This window comes from Blastomyces dermatitidis, assembly GCF_000003525.1.
Source record: "Blastomyces dermatitidis ER-3 genomic scaffold supercont1.7, whole genome shotgun sequence".
NCBI lineage: Eukaryota > Fungi > Ascomycota > Eurotiomycetes > Onygenales > Ajellomycetaceae > Blastomyces > Blastomyces dermatitidis.
In genome coordinates, this window is record NW_025544780.1 from 1,530,503 (window position 1) to 1,548,459 (window position 17,957).

At 48.8% G+C, this 17,957-nt stretch overlaps 5 protein-coding genes across 5 annotated transcripts; 3 read left to right on the forward strand and 2 right to left on the reverse strand.

The window, feature by feature from the left end:
- Positions 1–632: 632 nt before the first annotated feature.
- Positions 633–2,128, forward strand: BDCG_06723 (ribosomal large subunit biogenesis protein MAK16). The gene is made up of 2 exons (XM_045422474.1): positions 633–803; positions 886–2,128. The coding sequence occupies exons 1-2, from the start codon at positions 742–744 to the stop codon at positions 1,802–1,804; spliced, it is 981 nt and encodes a 326-aa protein (XP_045278112.1). The 5' UTR covers positions 633–741; the 3' UTR covers positions 1,805–2,128.
- A 118-nt stretch (positions 2,129–2,246) lies between these two features.
- BDCG_06725 (phospholipid-translocating ATPase) lies at positions 2,247–8,648 on the reverse strand. Its single transcript, XM_045422476.1, has 2 exons — positions 6,288–8,648; positions 2,247–6,229 (listed from the first exon to the last, which is right to left on the reverse strand). The coding sequence occupies exons 1-2, from the start codon at positions 8,212–8,214 to the stop codon at positions 4,236–4,238; spliced, it is 3,921 nt and encodes a 1,306-aa protein (XP_045278114.1). The 5' UTR covers positions 8,215–8,648; the 3' UTR covers positions 2,247–4,235.
- BDCG_06724 (uncharacterized protein) lies at positions 2,307–4,585 on the forward strand. Its single transcript, XM_045422475.1, has one exon. The coding sequence runs from the start codon at positions 2,665–2,667 to the stop codon at positions 3,598–3,600; it is 936 nt and encodes a 311-aa protein (XP_045278113.1). The 5' UTR covers positions 2,307–2,664; the 3' UTR covers positions 3,601–4,585.
- A 177-nt stretch (positions 8,649–8,825) lies between the features above and the next one.
- BDCG_06726 (COPII coat assembly protein SEC16) lies at positions 8,826–15,566 on the forward strand. Its single transcript, XM_045422477.1, has 3 exons — positions 8,826–8,988; positions 9,061–14,052; positions 14,121–15,566. The coding sequence occupies exons 2-3, from the start codon at positions 9,156–9,158 to the stop codon at positions 14,687–14,689; spliced, it is 5,466 nt and encodes a 1,821-aa protein (XP_045278115.1). The 5' UTR covers positions 8,826–8,988; positions 9,061–9,155; the 3' UTR covers positions 14,690–15,566.
- On the reverse strand, positions 15,184–17,629 carry BDCG_06727 (HUS1 checkpoint protein). The gene is made up of 5 exons (XM_045422478.1): positions 17,426–17,629; positions 17,250–17,368; positions 16,302–17,163; positions 16,075–16,151; positions 15,184–15,928 (listed from the first exon to the last, which is right to left on the reverse strand). Exons 1-5 carry the CDS (start codon positions 17,466–17,468, stop codon positions 15,902–15,904), a joined length of 1,128 nt encoding a protein of 375 aa, XP_045278116.1. The 5' UTR covers positions 17,469–17,629; the 3' UTR covers positions 15,184–15,901.
- Between the last annotated feature and the right edge of the window lie 328 nt (positions 17,630–17,957).

Here is a 17,957-nt window from a genome sequence, read left to right on the forward strand (position 1 = left end):
CCAGCAGAGCAAGAAGTGCACAAACAAATAAAATACAAGCTTGCAGGCTTGTTACTATAACGTGTAGCGGGATCAATCACATATATGGGCCAAAATGAGACAACTATTAGGCCGAGAGGGATATTGCTCTCTTAAGAGATTCAGAGAGAGCGTGTGTGAAATAACAACAGGACCATGCAATTAATAAAGAAGAGCGCAAAGGGGGCATACAGAAATCAAAGTTCTGAGTAGATGTGGCTTGTCATCTCAGAGAGCTTCTCAATTATATGAGCAGCTGGAACTGCGCTCCTCCTGACTTCAGAAGTGAAGATCAAATGAAAGCAAACAGAAAGAGTGTTTGGAACACAATTATGGATTTCGTGATGCCCTGCGACATGATCAACAGGTGATTCCTTTTACTCTTGTTAATATACGGAGTAATAGTAATGTAGTAGTTACATATACGCGTAGCGTAGTATAGCGAAGAATAAGAATAAACGAACAAGTTGAAGAGAGAAAGATAAGATAGATAAGATAAGATAAGATAAGGTTTGCGAGGCCAAGCAAGTTGGGTTGGCAACACAGCCACGTGATCTTTCTTGGCCGAATATTTTTTCTTAACAAAAAAAAAATAAAAATGAATTCAGACCAAACAAAAACGCAGTGCGGATGAGATAAAAAATATAGTAGTCAACATCGGACTCTTTTAACACACTCTTATCAGACGCTTAGAGGAGGGCGTGTGAAATCCCATTTGGGAATATGTCTTCAGACGAAATCGTTTGGCAGGTTATAAACCAACAATTTTGCTCCTACAAACTTAAGTATGTTCCAATGCATCATCACCTGGCCATGGTTCCCGCTGCCCTATATGAAGGACTATACCTAACTTTTATCATTCTGCAGGACTACGAAAGGCCAGAATTTCTGCCGGAATGAATATAACGTGACCGGCCTCTGCAATCGACAATCATGTCCGCTCGCAAACTCCCGATATGCCACGGTCCGCTCCGACCCAGCAACGGGTGCGATGTACCTGTACATGAAGACAGTTGAGCGATCGCACATGCCCAGCAAGTGGTGGGAACGGATACGATTATCATCAAACTATGCAAAAGCTCTCGAACAGCTCGATGAGCGCCTGATCTACTGGCCCAAATTTTTAATCCACAAGTGCAAACAGCGTCTTACTAGGCTGACGCAGGTGTCTATACGGACGAGAAAGCTTATTAAGGAAGAGGAAAGACTGGGAGAGAAATTGGTTGCGAAGCTGGCGCCTAAGATTCGGCGGAGAGAGGAGACTCGTGAACGCAAGGCGGAGGCTGCTGCGAAGGTGGAAAGGGCCATTGAGAGAGAGCTGATTGAAAGATTAAGGAGTGGTGCTTACGGCGATCGACCGCTGAATGTGGAAGAGGGCGTCTGGAAGAAAGTCCTGCGTGGTCTGGAGAGGCAGGGAGAGGGCGAACGGGACGAGGACCTTGATGAAGGTATTGAAGAGGAGGAGGAAGAAGAGCAAGGTGTTGGCGAGGTCGAGTATGTTAGTGACATTGACGAGGAGGAGGACGATTTGGAAGACATGGAGGACTGGTTAGGTGACAGTGCAGAGGACGACGCGGAGGATGATGATGAGGATGGCGATGAGGATGACGATGAAAGTGAGGATGATAGTGAAGAAAGCAGTGAAGCAGATGAAACCCCGAAGAAGCCTGTATCTGGCGGCAAGCGGAAACGCGGCGTGGTTCCTCCCAAACCACGGAAGAAGGGTGGCCGGGTTGAGATCGAGTATGAGACGGAGGGGCCAGCGAAAGAGGGACTATTTGCTTGAATACAACTGCGATCACGGAGAAGCATTAGTTTAAGGCTATTATATTTTGTTTTTCTTTGGCTACATGGCGTTTAGGAATGGTGAATAGTTTTCAGGTGCCGGATGATTTTCTTATATAGAAATGACTCTGATATGTTGGACACCTTCAACATCAAGTTATCATCCTGTTCACTGGAGCCTTATGTGTATTTATATAGATACCTTTTAACTGTTTCAATGAATCTCATTATTTAATTACTATCAGCCCGGCACTGGACCTCCATGCTTCACAGGCCCCTTCTGGCGCACTCAAAAAAAAAACCATACCGGAAGCATGTAGAGTTATTAATAACCGAACAGATATTTTAATAATAAAGATTAGAATATTAAATAACTAGATATAATTATGATTAAAAAATAAGTAAATTATTCTTATATTTAAAACTAAAAATAAGTTAACGAAGTGGCTGAGGTAAGGCTTGTATGGACATCACAGTATCACGTGCTGCGGCGTTTGGCTTTCCAAACTCCGAAAGTCCAGCATCAAAAGTCGAACAGATCGCACAATTGCAACATCACTCAGGCCTCCCGCTATTCAGACGAGCCTCATATATCACTCGAATACGGCGTGCGGGCTAAAGTAGATGGCGACACACTTGGCGCTTTGCTGTACCTGGCACTGACGCCCTCCTATCTCCGTTAGGCTGCCTTAACCCCTCTCCCCGTTTCACCTTCAAAGCATCGACTCTCCTCCTCCCCCACCACGCAACCTTCAACCTCTCCTCGACAAATCTGCAAGCAATAGTAGGAGCACAATCAAAGCGGCGCAAAATAAAAGCACAAGGAACTCCTAATACCCATCCCAGTGGGGTAAACCAGCCATGACGTCCTACTTCTCTTCGTTCAAATCCTCCTCCGCAATCTCCAACTTCAGCACCCGTTTCAATTCTCTTCGCCGTGCCATATCCTCCGGGGACGAGACTGACGACCCGGACTCCGAAGACTGCTCTCACATATCCAATGTCCTGCGAGCCTACTACACCGAAAAGGGCCGCAGGCTCCCTCCCTGGCTGCCCGCAGACCCCAAGTCCCCCGCCCCTCCAACCCCAACAGTCGCCGTCGCAACCCAAGCCTCCTTCCAGGGATATGGTGGAGCAGCGCCACCGGGAGGACCCGCGGCCGGCGGTCGCGGTGCTGGTGGCGGCCTAGGTGATCTATGGGGAGACCCGTCACCGGCCAGACCGCCGCCGCAACACCAAACCTCGAGTCTGCGACTAGGCCGCAACCCATCACACCAACCCGCCCCATCATCCTCGACGCATCTCATGCCTTCACCTTCGAATGCGCCCACCCGGCCAGCCACATCGGCCTCCAGCTCACGTACCGCGGGCTCGTATTTTGATCGCCAGCAGTCGCGCACCCCTCCGCCTCCCACAGCCACAAGTGCCCGTCCGCTTCCCAGCCAGCGCGCGGGGTCCTACCAAACTTCCCAGGCTGCGGCCGCGCAGCAGCAGGGTAGACTGGGTACGGGAATCGAAAGGTCTACGTCCGGTGTGTCGGCCCAGGAGCGGCTCCGGGCAAGGCTGCATGGAGGTGCGGTGAGTTCATCACCTACCCGCACGCCGAGCCCTGAGTATGGTAGAAATGAGCCGAGTGGTGGCGGTGGACAGCCTTACACGGGGTCAAGCCGGCCGTGGGAATCTGGAGATCGTCACGGTTCTTCGACTTACGGTAGTGGTGGGGGTGGAGGGGGTGGAGGAGGCATTGGGAACGGGCTTCAGGGAAGACGGCTTGGGCAGCATCGAGGACCTCGATAAGGACACCTGTTCAGGTGTTGGGTTTTCAGTCCCTTCCGTCAGGATTATGTTTTTTATTCCCCTTTCCTATTGCTTAATATCCCTCCAGCTTCGGCGTTTAGTGGACAATTTGCGTCTCTTTTTTACCCCTTTATATAGCATTTGGTGACTTTTCGATGTTATGGCCCTGTGCTGTCCCGTTTTTCTTCCTCAGTTTGGTGCTGTGGCTCTATGCGGGTTCTGGATGGTTTTTTGCTGGCGTGATGATTCTTTGTGGTATTTGCCCTCTCCGGTCTATTTTCTGTACATAAATAGGGATCCTGGAGTGGATATCGAACATAACTTGTCCAATATTATTGAGATAAAATCAAGGAGTACGAAGATCTACAATACCTTGTGTGGTATTCAAAATTGAAAATGCGGGTATGCTACGTGGAACACGGCTCAAAAACACGCACACGGTTATATAGGGATATGGAGAGAAAAAAAAATGCGTTAAAAGTCAACAATTCTAGCCATTCCGTACGCCCGACCCAAAAAGAGCAAAAACAAGTTATACAAAAAGAAATTTCGTCACATAAAAGACACCAGGGGTGACGATGACAACGTAAAAATGAATAAACCAAGACAAAAATTCGTAAAGGCACATCCCAATATCAGCCCCGAACCTTCCGATAACTAGGCGGGCTCCACGTCCTGCTTATCAGTTTCACAGCCCAGACGGGTACGAGGGCAATAGCCGCAACAACAATAACCCGCCACACCCATGCTAGAGTAACAACATACTTCAAGTCGAAGTAATCACCTAGGAAGGGCACGCTGGCCGCATAAACGATAGCCGTGCCAACAATACACAGGATCATGACGGGATGCCACGTGGTAATCGAAACAGCCACCATGACTAGCTCGTTCAGCACAAGCGCCGTGAAAGAAACACTGATCAATTTCGGCCCCGTCACCTCCCCGACAAGAATCTGCGAGAGACCCTGGATGATTGAACCCTGGTAGACACTGACGAGGACCCAAGTGAAGAACGAGCGGTAACTAAGGCTGCGACCCGTTTTCAGCTCTTTGTATAGCTCCGGATATAAATTGGCTAGCTCCTCGTCAACATCGCGGTCTAGCACAAGTGAGAAAACCGGCGCGTTGGTGTAGACCGTAGCATAACCGACTAGCAACCAGTTTATAAACAGCCCCTTCGGATCGAAGCGGCCCGCAATGCTGTACATGGTCTGACAGGCGCTGATGATTAGACCGCGGTGCATGATAAACTGGGCAAGCTTGGCGGAGCGCTTATATGAATTCCGCCCATGCCACACGAGAAGTTTCGTCAGGTGGTGGAATTGGGTGATGCTGAAGTCGGCGGCGAGGGAGGCCTGCCGACCCTCCTTGCCGACAATGCCAATACCAACGTCTGCGGCTTGGATCATGGAGACGTCATTACCCCCATCGCCGATGCAGCAGATGCGCTTTTTGGTGTGCTCGCGGATTAAGGAGGCAATTTCGGCTTTCTGTGTTGGGGAGCAGCGGCAAGCAATCACGGCGGGGAGGAGGACGGCGACTGATATAAAGGGAGTACGGAATTTGGCGAGCATTAGAGTAAGTGATTCACCGTCGATAAGAAGGCAGGAATCTGTTTTATTTCGGAGGAAATCGAGCGTGTCCTGGGCAGATCCTTTGTCCTTTAGCTTCGTGACAGTGTGGATATATTGGCCTCTTGCAACAAGTTTGGCGGAAACTGCCACACAACGTGCTGTTTCAACTTTATCGCCTGTGAGCATCCATATTTTCACTCCTGCGTTACGCAGGAGTTCGAGAGACGGTTTGACATCCTTCTGGAGCTTGTCTTCAACGCCTGTGACTCCCAAAAGCTCTAGATTTTGCTCGAGGTATTCTTGGCAAACCTTCGCCATTCCGGTGTCCCTGTTGTGTAAGGATAATGAGGCCTGTTTATAGCTAGTAGAAAAGTCTTGGTACTGCGCCTGGGAGAGTCTTTTCCTGCCAATGACTAGGGTACGAAGGCCTTCTCTTGCCATGTTTGCGGTCTCCTCGTCAAGCCAATCATTGGTGGCAACGATGGAAGACATAACGGTATCAGCACCTTTCTGGTAAAACCAAATCTCCTCATCCTGCGCTGCCGATTTGTCTAAATCAGAACCTTTCTTAAATTGAACAATAATGCCCATTCGCTTGCTCTCAGAAGTGAAAGGGAATATGTCCAGAATCCGAACCCGCACTACAATGTTGCCCGTATCTACTGATTTGAGCACAATTTTTTGCCTATCTCGGTGTACTAGCTGCAGGCCCACTTCCTGTGTATACTTCACGATCGCGATCTCATCGGGTGACGAGGCCTGGTAGGTTGTCATTTTCTCTCCATTTTGTTCGTCCGCTGTTGGAGTAACATTGTGACATAGCGCGAGAGCGAGGATTATATCTCTGACGCGAGATCCAATCTCTCGTCGTGTCCGAGTCGTTGAAGCCAAACCAGTCTGGGCACCATTTATGGTTGTTGGAGTGACGAGTGATGAGTGAGGTTCATGGCTAGAAGTGGCTGTAGAAAAGCCCTGTCGAAGATATGACGCCACTTCATCCATCGCTTCATTTGCATAGGACACTGTTCCGACATGGATTTTTTTGAGTTCCATTTCTAAAAGCATTGTTAGCTAGGGACTGCGCTGTAACTTCGACGAAAGTGTCTAGCTTACCATTCTGGGTTAGGGTTCCGGTTTTATCAGAGAGCAAGTACTCTATCCTACCCAGGTCCTCAGGAATAGTGCTGGTTCTGACAACAGTGCCCGGAATACCGGTATCCCGCTCGATAAACCTCCCATACACAGACTTGGCCATGTCGAGGTTAACACGTAAACTCATAGGAATAATCGTGGAAAAGAGGATTAGATATATCATGATAGCAATATACCATGGCTTGTCGTTGCTAGGCTCAAACCCTTGAAGGGCAACAAGAATGATGGAGAGGGATAGCGTTAAAATACAGAGAATTTTCGTCAAGCTGTTAATTTCGTATTCAAGCAACCCGACCTTTGAACGAGACGGTGACGTCGACATCGCCGATCGAGTTTGGGCTCCTGTGTAGATTATTGCGGCGATTGTTGTTGTGTTTGAGGCAAGAACTGTACTAGCCCAGGCAGTGTTGTCAATGGTAAGAGGAGCTGACTGAGGCTCGGAGAGGCTCTGATGGTGATCATCGGACGACGATGGGCGTGTTGGGGAACGAGCAGCCGGATCAGTTTTGTTGATATGAGGATCATAAGAATTTGGAGAATTTGGAGAAGGAGGTGTCAGCTCAATTGTTCCAACAAAATTATGCACATTCTTCTCAGGCTCGCCCGCGATGATCCGTATCCTCTGGAGATCTGAGAGAGGTAGATTTTGCGTGAGGGGAGAAGGAAGGCGCAATTTCCAATCAGTTTCGCCGTCCAGCTGGTCCGTTCGTATGAAGGTATCGCTTGACCCATCGATACCGTCAGCAGATTCATCAGCTCGCGGAGTTACATGGCAATCATCAGTTGATTCGGCAGCAGTGTTATTGTTTCTATCGATCAGCTCTCCAGGAAGGCTAGTATTCTGAGCAGCGGCCACTTCCGGTAGTGCGCTTTTCAAAATGACTACATCAGCAGGGAGGCGTTGATCTTTCCGTAGCTTCAAAATGTCGCCAACTCTCAAATCGCGCGCCTTCTTTGTTATCTCGAAAATTTCAGTTCCATGTAAATGAGAGCCCGAATCAGAAGTTGCCCGCCTGTTTCGGACAACTGGTTTTCGAGAAGACGATGGAGTAAATGATATGACAGTGTATTCTTCTGCATTTGCTTCTGCATCTCTTCGTCGTCGAGCAATGTCATCCAGTGCCTCCTTGCCCAGTGAAATCGATACCACAAAGGCCAGAGGGGCAATATAAGAGGACATATAACCGATTCTTAGAATGGGTATTATCTGCGATAATGCCACCAGAAGAAAGTAAATGTTAAAGAAAAACGAAAATTCATTGTAGAGAGTGCGGGGGAGGAAGCTCAAGGGGGTGTATTTGGCGTTTGATACGACATTCGGTGGATAGCGGGTTTGTTGTGTTTGCCCAACAAGCAATTTTCGTGTTGGTCTATGATCTGCGTTGGAATGCAATGGTAGATCGTTATATCCATCGGGAGTGTTATCAAGGAGGGACGAAGAGCCAAACCTGGGGAAGCGCAGTCTAGAGCTAAGCCGCGAGTATATGCTCCTGTGTGGAGTTGGGTTTAGGCGAGGCTGGCTGGGTCCATTGAGAAGAGGCATATCATCGTCAGCATATGTTGAACTCCTTCCTGAAAGCTCCTGGTTGCCACCATCGCGATCATCCAGCAAGCCACCAGTATCTTCTTCCCCATCCTGTCGCCTTGTCCTAGATGCACTACGGTTCCATATTCGATCTCGAGCTCCAGCTCGCAAGTGCCTCAACGCTATACCGGGCCCATATGTCGGAGCTATGCCAATCCCTCCTCTACTTTTTGGACTCTGCCCATTGTAGAGAGACACAGAGGCTTCTGGGTCAAGTTCATTGAGATCGAGGTCATCATCAGATTCGGCATCGTCGGACATGTCTTGCGCACTCGGCCGCGTGTATTCATGCATGCGTTCCATATTGAAAAGACGGAGGCAGGAGTATATCTGTGAAACGCCCGGCCTAATGCGGTCATGCCTATACTCCTGCCAAAATGTCAAGCGTTGAGTATAGATCAATCACCAATCAAAACTAATATAAACAATGGCGTGTGTCAAGGACTGGAATCATCAACAGCAGGCCAGATCGCAACAAAACCAAATCATCCTCTTCTGTTTTCACCGATAATCAGTTCTTTTCTGGAAGATGATGCCGTGCCTCAAGACAAAGGAGGTCTGCGCAGGGTATTCTTCGATCATACAAAGGTCCATGCCATGCACTGTCAATATCTGCCGTTGGGGTCGGTCCATGTTAAGCATGAATCCGAAACTGCTTGGATGACGGACAGCTGAAATGATATCACGTGGCTGAACAGGCGGCAGCCTGGTTTGGTGTGGCGCAGTGGATATTACTAGTGGTATGAGCACCGTAAACATTTATTATTACTAGCTCCCCGCTCCCCCACCATGGTAATCTGGGGAATTTTAAGATACATACCGATGACATAATCCCGCCAGATCCTGCTGAGCTGGCTACTTCGGCTCTACATTTCTCCGATACCGATTCCTCAAACCTGGCTTGTTTATGGCAAATCGGGACAACTTTTGGGACTTTGGACGAACAAATGTCTCTCTGCCTCAAGTGGCCCACGCAAACGGTTTTGTTATTCTTAATGTGGCCATGATTTTTCCCCACGCTCTTGGATTTTACCGTTGTTAGTGCGTGTTATTTCCACTTCTTTTTCCCAAGTGGCTGTGAGTTCATGTCGTGTTTGACCTCCTTGCCCCTTTTGCGGCATGGGCGTTATCTGACTTCGGAGCGGACAGGGTGTTTTCATTAGAATAGAATAGGGTACTCGAAGACTTGTCGTTTAGTGGCCCAGGATCTTGTTTTGGAATATCGACAAGGCCTCGAATCCAAGATGATTCAGCTAGGATCATGGAATCCTGCGTTGAGACCCGATAACAGCCCGAAGGAGCACTCTTTCCTATCGCTGGCGGACTCGAGTGCAGCGCCGTTATCCGCGAAGTTCTCGATGCCCTCGAGAAACGTACATTCGCCAACACCACCACTACCATCGTCCGCTAGCGAAGACTCCCCTGCGGAGTCGACGCATGCTGCACTTTCACCTGATCCATCACACAGTGTTTTGGCAGGTGCGCGCGACATCGATTCGCAGATAGCACAGCCATCCTCTCCGGATGAACCGACGGAAACCTCTAAAAATATGCCCAGCGATGATATATCTGCCCCCGTTCACCAACCCGTACAACCTTCCCAAGCAGAGTCTCCGTCCACTGAACAAGAAACTACCAAAGAACCAGTGCCATCAGAAGGATTTCCATGGGGAAAAGATGACAACGCAGATTCCGCCCAGGGCATTTCACGGTCTACGACAGACCCATTTGATGGATTTGATATGACTGATCGGACCAATTCCTTCCCGAATTCGGACCACTCCAAGAACAAGAATCTCGACTCTCACGAGGGGGGTTACCCCGAGAATGCTATCAATCAAGAGGCTACCCACCAGCCGTTCGCAGTCGGAAGGAGTGTATATCCAAACTCGGATGCGCAAAATGACTTCTTGCCGTGGAGTGCGACAAGTATTGATGAAGACCCCTCCGGTCAATTTTTTAATCAACTTAATACTCAGACCAAACCCATTTACACACCGCTGGAAGCAGAGTCGAGATATGAAGAAGGCATGCCCCTGGATAATACAGAGCCAGCATCTCCGACTGACAATAACCAAGCCGATAGTATTGATGCAATATTCAGGGAAGATGAACCCGTTGACGACGCCGACCTTTTTGCTTCTGAGTCAGGCATGCCACTGTTTACCCGCAAATCAACCTCTCAAGTTCTTGATTCTTTACATTCTGACCAACCGCAAACCGCGGCTGCTTCCTCAAATGATGCAACACCAATTCCAAACAGGGCAGAACTTAATGACAACAGAATCAACGAAGAGCCACTTGCTGATAAAGAAGTCCCCGAGGAAGATTTAGCAGAAAGGTGGAAGGCAGTTCTTGACGATGATGATTTACTGATTGATGATGATTTGGATGCTCTACATACGGCCCAAGGAAGTCCACCAAATGGCACTTCCGAAGATTCCTCCGCTAATTATCTGTCAGAATATGCTCAAGACTCACCTGTGCCAACCCAACAGCCACCACGGGTGAACCCCTATACTCCTCATCAACCGTCATCCTCCACTGTGATTTCGGGCTTGCCTGGCCCCGATTATGGGCTGCTTAACGCCAATGCAACTGCTGGTGCATTTTCCCCTCAAGTCCAACAGCATTCGATAGGCCCCAACCCAAATATGCCTGAAAGCTTCTCCAATCAAGCGAAGGCCGGTTACCAATCCCCATATGATTTGCCGATGGAAATAATTCGACCGAAGCATCGCACTTCTCAGCCCACTGTCTCTCAGCCTCTCCCAGCTAGTACCACATCGATACAGCCACCTCCTCGCAAGAGCAGCATGACAGCAACTCGGCCTTCAAGTTCAAGCTCTGCCTATGCCCCTTTAAAACCTACACCTCCCCCCTTATCTCGCAGTGAAACAGAGAAAGCTCAGAGTAGCAACTTCTTCGAAGAGCTCCCGGCTGTGTCCAGGGTCCGTCCCTCAACCGCTTCCAAATATGCTCCTCCACAAACGGCGACGCAGCCAGTGGCTCCGCCACCATCTAATCATATGGCGCCTAATGTCCCGACCGCTGGCTTGGCGCGTGTATCAAGCGAACAGTTTCAGCTGCAAAAGCCTGAACGACTTGACCCCTACTCCTCTGTGCCTGTTGCACCAGGCCCAACTGTCTCTGGCCCATCTAGCCACTACTCCCCAAAGCCTCCCACATTACACTCTGGGTTTAAACCTGCCTCATCTCCAAGATACTCCCCTGCCCCACCTCTATCCAGCGGGCCTTCTTTGAGTAAATATGCGTCTCAGCTCCCAGCAGGGTACCCCCCTTCCACTATACTCCCTTTTCAACCGCGAACATCAAGCCCCCTGGCACAGCAAGAGAATGTATCCCGGCAATACCCGTCCACAGCGCACCAGCCAGCCGAATTTGCTCCTACTTCGTTCCCCGCGCCTTCTTCCTTTCAGCCTCCCGACCAAACTCTCTCTCCACCTGGCATCGGGCGGAGTCAAACCATGCCTTCCAATCAGCACCTACCCTACGTAGGCAATGGAACTAGACCAGGTTCCCAATTTACAGGTCATGTTGGTCCGCAACGTTCCCCTCCAGTTCGTAATACATACGAACCCGTTTCATCCCACACCCAAATTACTACCATGCCTTCTTATCCTCAGCCTCCACCCACCTCGGTTCCACACCAACAGTATCCCGAGCAACAACCCAGGCCACCGCGGAGATCCCAGACTAAATCACCAAGTAGACTCCAGTACGAACCCCTACTATCAAGTGTGCCGGAACCGTTCCAACGGCCTGCATCTGTCCACAATCCGGTAACATCTCTACAACCCCAAGTCCACCAAGCAATCAAGGAAACCCCTTCTACGGAGCTAGATTTCATATATCCAACTGATGGACAAGAACTTGATCCACTCCAACGATGGAAAGGGGCACCAATATTTAAATTCGGTTTTGGTGGAGTAATTGCCAGCTCCTTCCCTAAACGTACCCCCAGATATGCAACTGGTCAACTTGTTCCAAAGATAAAGCCATCCCCTGGGGAAATCAAAGTCCGCTCAATGGGTGATACTTTTTCGCAGAGGGAGCCAACTGTGAAGTTCCCAGGACCTTTGAGGGTGAAATCAAAGAAAAAAGATGTCATCTCATGGCTATCCTCTATGATTTCTGGATTCGAAAATGATAGCACCTCTCTAAATAAGTCATCTCCGCAGCAGCACGACGAGACGATCCTTCTTTGGAAAATCATACGGGTTATGGTTGAACATGACGGGCTTCTAGCGGGGAATCCAGACGTTGAAAATTCCGTGCGGTCCATTCTATCTCCTCTTCCTAAAAAAGCATCAGCGTCATCGGAGGCTCCCGTTTTCCATCCACAGCTTTCGAGTGTCTACGAAAACATCAGTGGAGAGGCTCAATCAGAGCCGATGAACGTAGATGGAATGGAAACAATTCGTAGATGCCTTCTAGCCGGTGAGAGGGAAAAGGCAGTCTGGGGAGCCGTGGATCGCCGCTTATGGGGTCATGCCATGTTAATATCCTCAACCATTGATAAGTCTGTTTGGAAGCAGGTAATGCAAGAATTCGTTAGAAGGGAAGTCAAAGCAGTTGGTAACAATACCGAGCCGATGGCTACACTTTATGAAATTTTCGCAGGAAATTTGGAGGAGAGCGTCGATGAGTTAGTGCCACCGTCTGCCCGAGCCGGTTTGCAGATGGTTAGTAAAATTGGGGGTCCTGGTCACGCGAAGAACGCCCTGGCTGGGCTTGATAAATGGCAAGAAACGTTGTGCCTAATTTTAAGCAACAGAAGTCCTAATGACCACGTTGCACTTCTTTCCCTCTCTAGGCTTCTCTCCGCCTATGGGAGGATAGAAGCTTCCCATATCTGTGCATTATTTGCGAAATCCGCCTCCGTACCTCTGGTATTTAGTGGCCCCGACGATCCGCAGTCCCAGATTGTTCTTCTTGGTACGGACCACCGCCGATACCCATTTACCTTCGCCAACGACAAAAATTCCGTCCTTCTTACGGAGGTGTACGAGTTTGCGCTGTCCATATTATCCGGCTCTACAACATCGATAGCACCGCATTTCCAAGCCTTCAAACTTCAATATGCACTTTCTCTGGCCGAAAATGGCAACAAAGCCGAGGCTCAGCAGTATTGTGACTCCATCGGAGCAATCCTAAAATCGACAACAAAACCTTCACCATACTACAATCAACGGTTCCTCTTCGAACTCGACGAGCTTACCAACCGCCTAAGGCAATCCCCTACTGGTGGCTCTTCTTCATGGATGTCCAAACCGAGCATGGAGAAGGTCTCGGGGTCCATTTTGGCAAAATTCAACAGTTTTGTTGCTGGTGACGACAGCGACGGCGGCTCCACCGGATCTGGTAAAGCAGGAGATGTGGACATTGGGCCTTTTGCTAAGATGGTTGGTACTCCCCCGATCAGTCGCTCACCTTCTGTCCATGATGCCTATGCGGCGTTCGGGATTGGTCAACCCACCACCACCACCATGCATACCACCTCTCGTTACGCTCCCGGGAACCAATATGCTCCTTATTCCTCTCCAGACCAACACCGTGGTCGTGGATCTCTTGATTCACAAAGATCCCCTCCTTCTACTAGCCATTCTTACCCTCGGGGTGCCGCTTCTCGGGAACTAAATAGGGGTATGGAGAATGACTACCATCCGATCGCACAACAGAATGTTTATAGCCCCCCTTCTGTTCAGGCCAGGGGCTCAACGCCACTCCAGCAGCCGGCATATGCTCATCTAGCCCCGGTTCAAGAAATGCAGTCTTCTCAGGGCATAGAACATGCGGACCGTGAACAGCCTATTCACTTTGGCGGATATCAACCTACCCTTCACCGACAATCCACCATTGAGCAAGAGATCGGATCTTCTGCTACCGAGAATCAGAGCTATGAACCGCCAGCGGGAACGACTGGTTACGAGCCCCCATCGTATGAGCCTGGGCCTGTGAATACCGATGAATCAGACCAGGATAATCCCAAAACGTCATTCATGGATGACGATGATGACGATTTAGCCGCTCGTAACGAAGCCATAAGGAAAGCAGCTGAGAAGGAGCGCAAGGATCGTGAAGCTGACGAGGCATTTAGAAAGGCTGCAGAGGAGGATGGTAAGTTGCTCTTCTCCCTTTTACCTTGTTGTTAGCCCAATTCTAACCAATTGTGTTCACCTTTGTAGCCAAAAAGCCCATAACAGAGAAAAAGGGGTGGTTTTCGTGGTGGGGTAAGAAGGACCCAAACGCTAGTTCACCAGGTCCAATCCGAGCTAAACTTGGCGAGGAGAATTCGTTCTACTATGACAAAGAACTGAAGAGATGGGTTAACAAAAAAGACCCTGATAGCGCCACTACAACTACTCATTCTACACCACCACCTCCCAAAGGACCCGCACCACCAAGCCGGTCCGCAAGTGCGACAAATGGTATTCCGCCGTTGGGAAATAATATACTAACATCAGGCTCGGCTCTAACTCTTGCTCCACCTCCTAACCCATCAAGCGGGCCACCTTCACAGGCTGGGGACTCGTCGCCTCGGAACTTGAGCCCGGGCATACCATCTTTGGCACCTCCATCTTCGGCCAGCCCAATGCCACGATCTGTGTCAGCTGGGCTACCGTCCAGACCAGGAACGGCCCTCAGTAATGCAAGTTCCATTGATGACCTTCTTGGAGCACCGCAGGCTAGAAAGGGAAATACCGTCAGAGGAAAGAAGAGAGGCCGAGGCTACGTCGATGTTATGACAAAGTAATGAATCTCTACCCGATTCCTCCATCTGAGAAAAGGAGAACAAGTCCGCTTTAACGGGCACTAGATCAAAATTAATCTTATGTTGCTTTGTGAGACGACGAGGAACTTGAAACTCATCCTCGAATTACAGCCGTACTTCCTTGTTTCCAAACGGTCTCATCAATACCCCACATAATTCTTTTTTACATTTCTTTATTAAAATCATGCATTTCTTTCTTGTTTTCCGCACCTCATTTCGCTGCGTGAATGAGCCTCCTTTTCTGACCATATGCCTTGTAATATTCTTCTAGTCACCACCTCACCCTCCCGAATTCATGTCTATCTCATGCTAATTTTTGATGTGTCTCAACTTATTGGGGCGGCATCTTTGTTTTACTACATTATATAGTTCTTTTGCACAACTTTAGCGACACAACCACCTGTTCCCAAGAGCCAATGTTGCCTTTTTCTCAAATGTCATCGTTGGGTTGTCTCGTTTTTGCCTTAGCTTATTATTTCGTCACTCTGACCATCTTGTAAAAGACGAGAGAGGGGATCTTTGATGATTTTTCTGTATACTATTTGGCATTTCCCCTATTAAATATTTTAATCAGTCTATACTTTTTTCGCCTGCTTGCTTCTTCCTTTCCTAATACATATTATTTTTGCCTGCATTCCCTCAGATACATAGCAAACAGGTCGCAGCTCAACTATGAATTGCATGCCAGCTGAAAATAATGAAATTTTGGTCTCTCGACTGTGTCTGGATATCTACCATTTTATTTTAGCTCCCGCTCAACTTGTATCCTTCACCGCTAAACACGGTTGGCATTCATTTTTCAACGACTGAATTACGAAGATCGAGCTAGTTAAATACAGGTTTCACAGCTACAGGGGCAACTCACGACCGGTGTATCGTTGCACTTTCAGGGGCACGGTAGGTAGTCTCTACGTCTAGTTGTGCGTGCATCACTGAAACGAAACAAGCCGGTGATATATTCATTCCATATGTTGACTTTCCCCTAGTAGCTGAGGGCAGTCCCTGTGTTTTCACAGGTCTCAGTAAAAACTAAGGAAAAAGTAGCATTACTCATTACTCATCAAGGGTGGAAAATTGTAATGTTGCAAGTAGTATTAATAGAACCATTGCACGCACAAGTGCAGATTGCTATGTTGGGTATTTTGACTTCTGCAGGCGACAGTTTGTGGTGCGAAAATAACAGCACAGCAAAGTTCAAGCTGCGTAAGAATTGATATAATACTATATAGAAAGATTTCAGTCAGAAGTTGCCAAATAGGTAAACAGTACGTTGTCGACGGATGTAATTTTTGTGTGAAACTCTCGCAGTCCGGAAACCAGTCTGGTTCAAGAGCACGGGTGTGCTATATATGAAACTTGAAACTTACCGTTAAACATGAATCTTCCCCACTTTCGCTCTCCGGTAAATAGACGTATAGGATCAGTGCAGTATCGTGGATAAAACCTAAAGATTTTATTTGAGATAAAGGTTATTAGACATAAGCTATTGGAGCGGGTTGCGCGGCAGGGGCCATGGGAGGCTCCTCACTAGGTATACCCTAGTGAAAAAGCGAAGATATGGAGATGTATAAATTTCCTAAAAATGGAAACTTACACGCAACAACCCTCGGACTCAACCGCCCAACACTGAGCACCCGGCCCCAGTCTTTCCCATCAATCCTTACTTTCGCCCACCCCTCTTCCGCCTCCCCGTTCTCCCCGCCCAACTCCCTCATCCGCTCGCTGGGAAGTTGCTCCAGCTCGTCCTGGGACAGCTGTGCAGGATCCAGAGGCGGATTAAGCAGGCCGGTCCACACGCTCGAGATGCGCAAGGTGTCTGTCGCTATCGCGAGTTTCAGCGAGCCGTGCATGTTTGCTGACAATTCGAGCTTGGGGCTACTACCAGTGTTAGCAGCTCCCGCGCCTACTCCTTGCGTGGATGCTAGTCCCGTTGTTGATGAATTAAGGAAGGTCTTGGCAGCAGAATCCATGGATAGCTTCGTGAAGCGTTCTGAGATGCTTTTGAGCTGGATAAGGCTGGGGAGTACGATGTGGACGTCTGGACTACGGCAACGGGGCTCGTGAAGGCCTTCCACGGACGAGGGCGGGAGGACGCGGACGGGAATTTCTTGCGTTATTATGGTTTCGCGTTCACGCGGGCCATCAGGTTGGTTTCTGTGTGCTGCTGCTGTTTCGAGTTGCGTGCTGCCTTGTGGTGGCATCCCGCTAAAATTAGCGCTACCGTTGTTGTTGATGTCGCTGCCATTCCCAATCCCTAGGGCATTCTTCCCTGACGTCCATGACGAAGTCACGACTGTTAGTGCAAGCAATGGGACAGATCCCTTCTTGGTTAACCGTAGTTGTGCCGAGTTTGCGCTTGTTGCGGAGCGGAGAGCCCGGTGGAGCGCGCTGATAGGGACTTCGAGATTGATCACGCCCGACGCGGAGCTTACGGAGTAAGATTCAAAGACTGTGTCCTATAACATAGTTCAGGGAGGTATGAGCTGCCTTTTATCCACATATTTCAATTATTTGCTTTGTGGAGAATTGAGATTCCACATACAATTGGCAACTGAGCCCAGACCTGGGTTCCCTGGTCCGGGATGATGGTGAAGCGAACAACTTCATCTTCCAGGCGGACCCAACATATTTTGCCTAGTGACGATAAAGACGCGGTAAATTCTGAAGAAGCCTGTTAGTCCCGGCTACGTTGCAAAGGATCATGGGAAGCATACATACTGGCAAAAGTGTTTATATTGGTGAGCTGGCTTCTGAATCGCATGTTGCCCACTGCATCTTCAGATGGTCAGGGTGTAACTAAGGAGGTAGGTTTATATATTATCTGCTATCGCGTTATGATTATAGAGCTGTGGTAGGAGTAATTATCTCTCCGGAGAAGTGATAATGGAAATTGACCACTGGCGCGCGGGTGAGGTAGTTAGTTATTTAAATAACTAAGGAATTTATATATTTTAGCTTTCTGACCTCATAGTTAGTTAAAGAGTTAACCCGCCAGGTACCGCGATTGGGCTAAACTAAAGTTATTGCTGCTACCAAGCTCTTTCAAGATATACATGTACATCCTGCTGTGAAATTGCGAAGTTGACACCCTTTCCGCTAGAATATCTAATGCCATGGGTTGAAGTTCAATCTTTACCAGTCCACCGCAGCTACTCGAAAATTAGTTAAATACTCCTGTCCTATCCAGCTTCAGCTCTCCAATCAACGCTCCCTCTACTCACCCACATTAATTCTCTACTTGAACTATCTA

Coding starts and splice junctions, on each gene's coding strand:
- BDCG_06723 (XM_045422474.1), top strand. CDS start 742: ATGTCTTCAGACGAAATCGTTTGGCAGGTTATAAACCAACAATTTTGC. Junction 804..885: donor TTTTGCTCCTACAAACTTAA/GTATGTTCCAAT, acceptor ATCATTCTGCAG/GACTACGAAAGGCCAGAATT.
- BDCG_06724 (XM_045422475.1), top strand. CDS start 2,665: ATGACGTCCTACTTCTCTTCGTTCAAATCCTCCTCCGCAATCTCCAAC.
- BDCG_06725 (XM_045422476.1), bottom strand. CDS start 8,214: ATGGAACGCATGCATGAATACACGCGGCCGAGTGCGCAAGACATGTCC. Junction 6,230..6,287: donor CGGAACCCTAACCCAGAATG/GTAAGCTAGACA, acceptor CAATGCTTTTAG/AAATGGAACTCAAAAAAATC.
- BDCG_06726 (XM_045422477.1), top strand. CDS start 9,156: ATGATTCAGCTAGGATCATGGAATCCTGCGTTGAGACCCGATAACAGC. Junction 14,053..14,120: donor AAAGGCTGCAGAGGAGGATG/GTAAGTTGCTCT, acceptor TCACCTTTGTAG/CCAAAAAGCCCATAACAGAG.
- BDCG_06727 (XM_045422478.1), bottom strand. CDS start 17,468: ATGCGATTCAGAAGCCAGCTCACCAATATAAACACTTTTGCCA. Junction 17,164..17,249: donor TCTGGGCTCAGTTGCCAATT/GTATGTGGAATC, acceptor ACTATGTTATAG/GACACAGTCTTTGAATCTTA. Junction 15,929..16,074: donor GGGAAGATTCATGTTTAACG/GTAAGTTTCAAG, acceptor CTTTCTATATAG/TATTATATCAATTCTTACGC.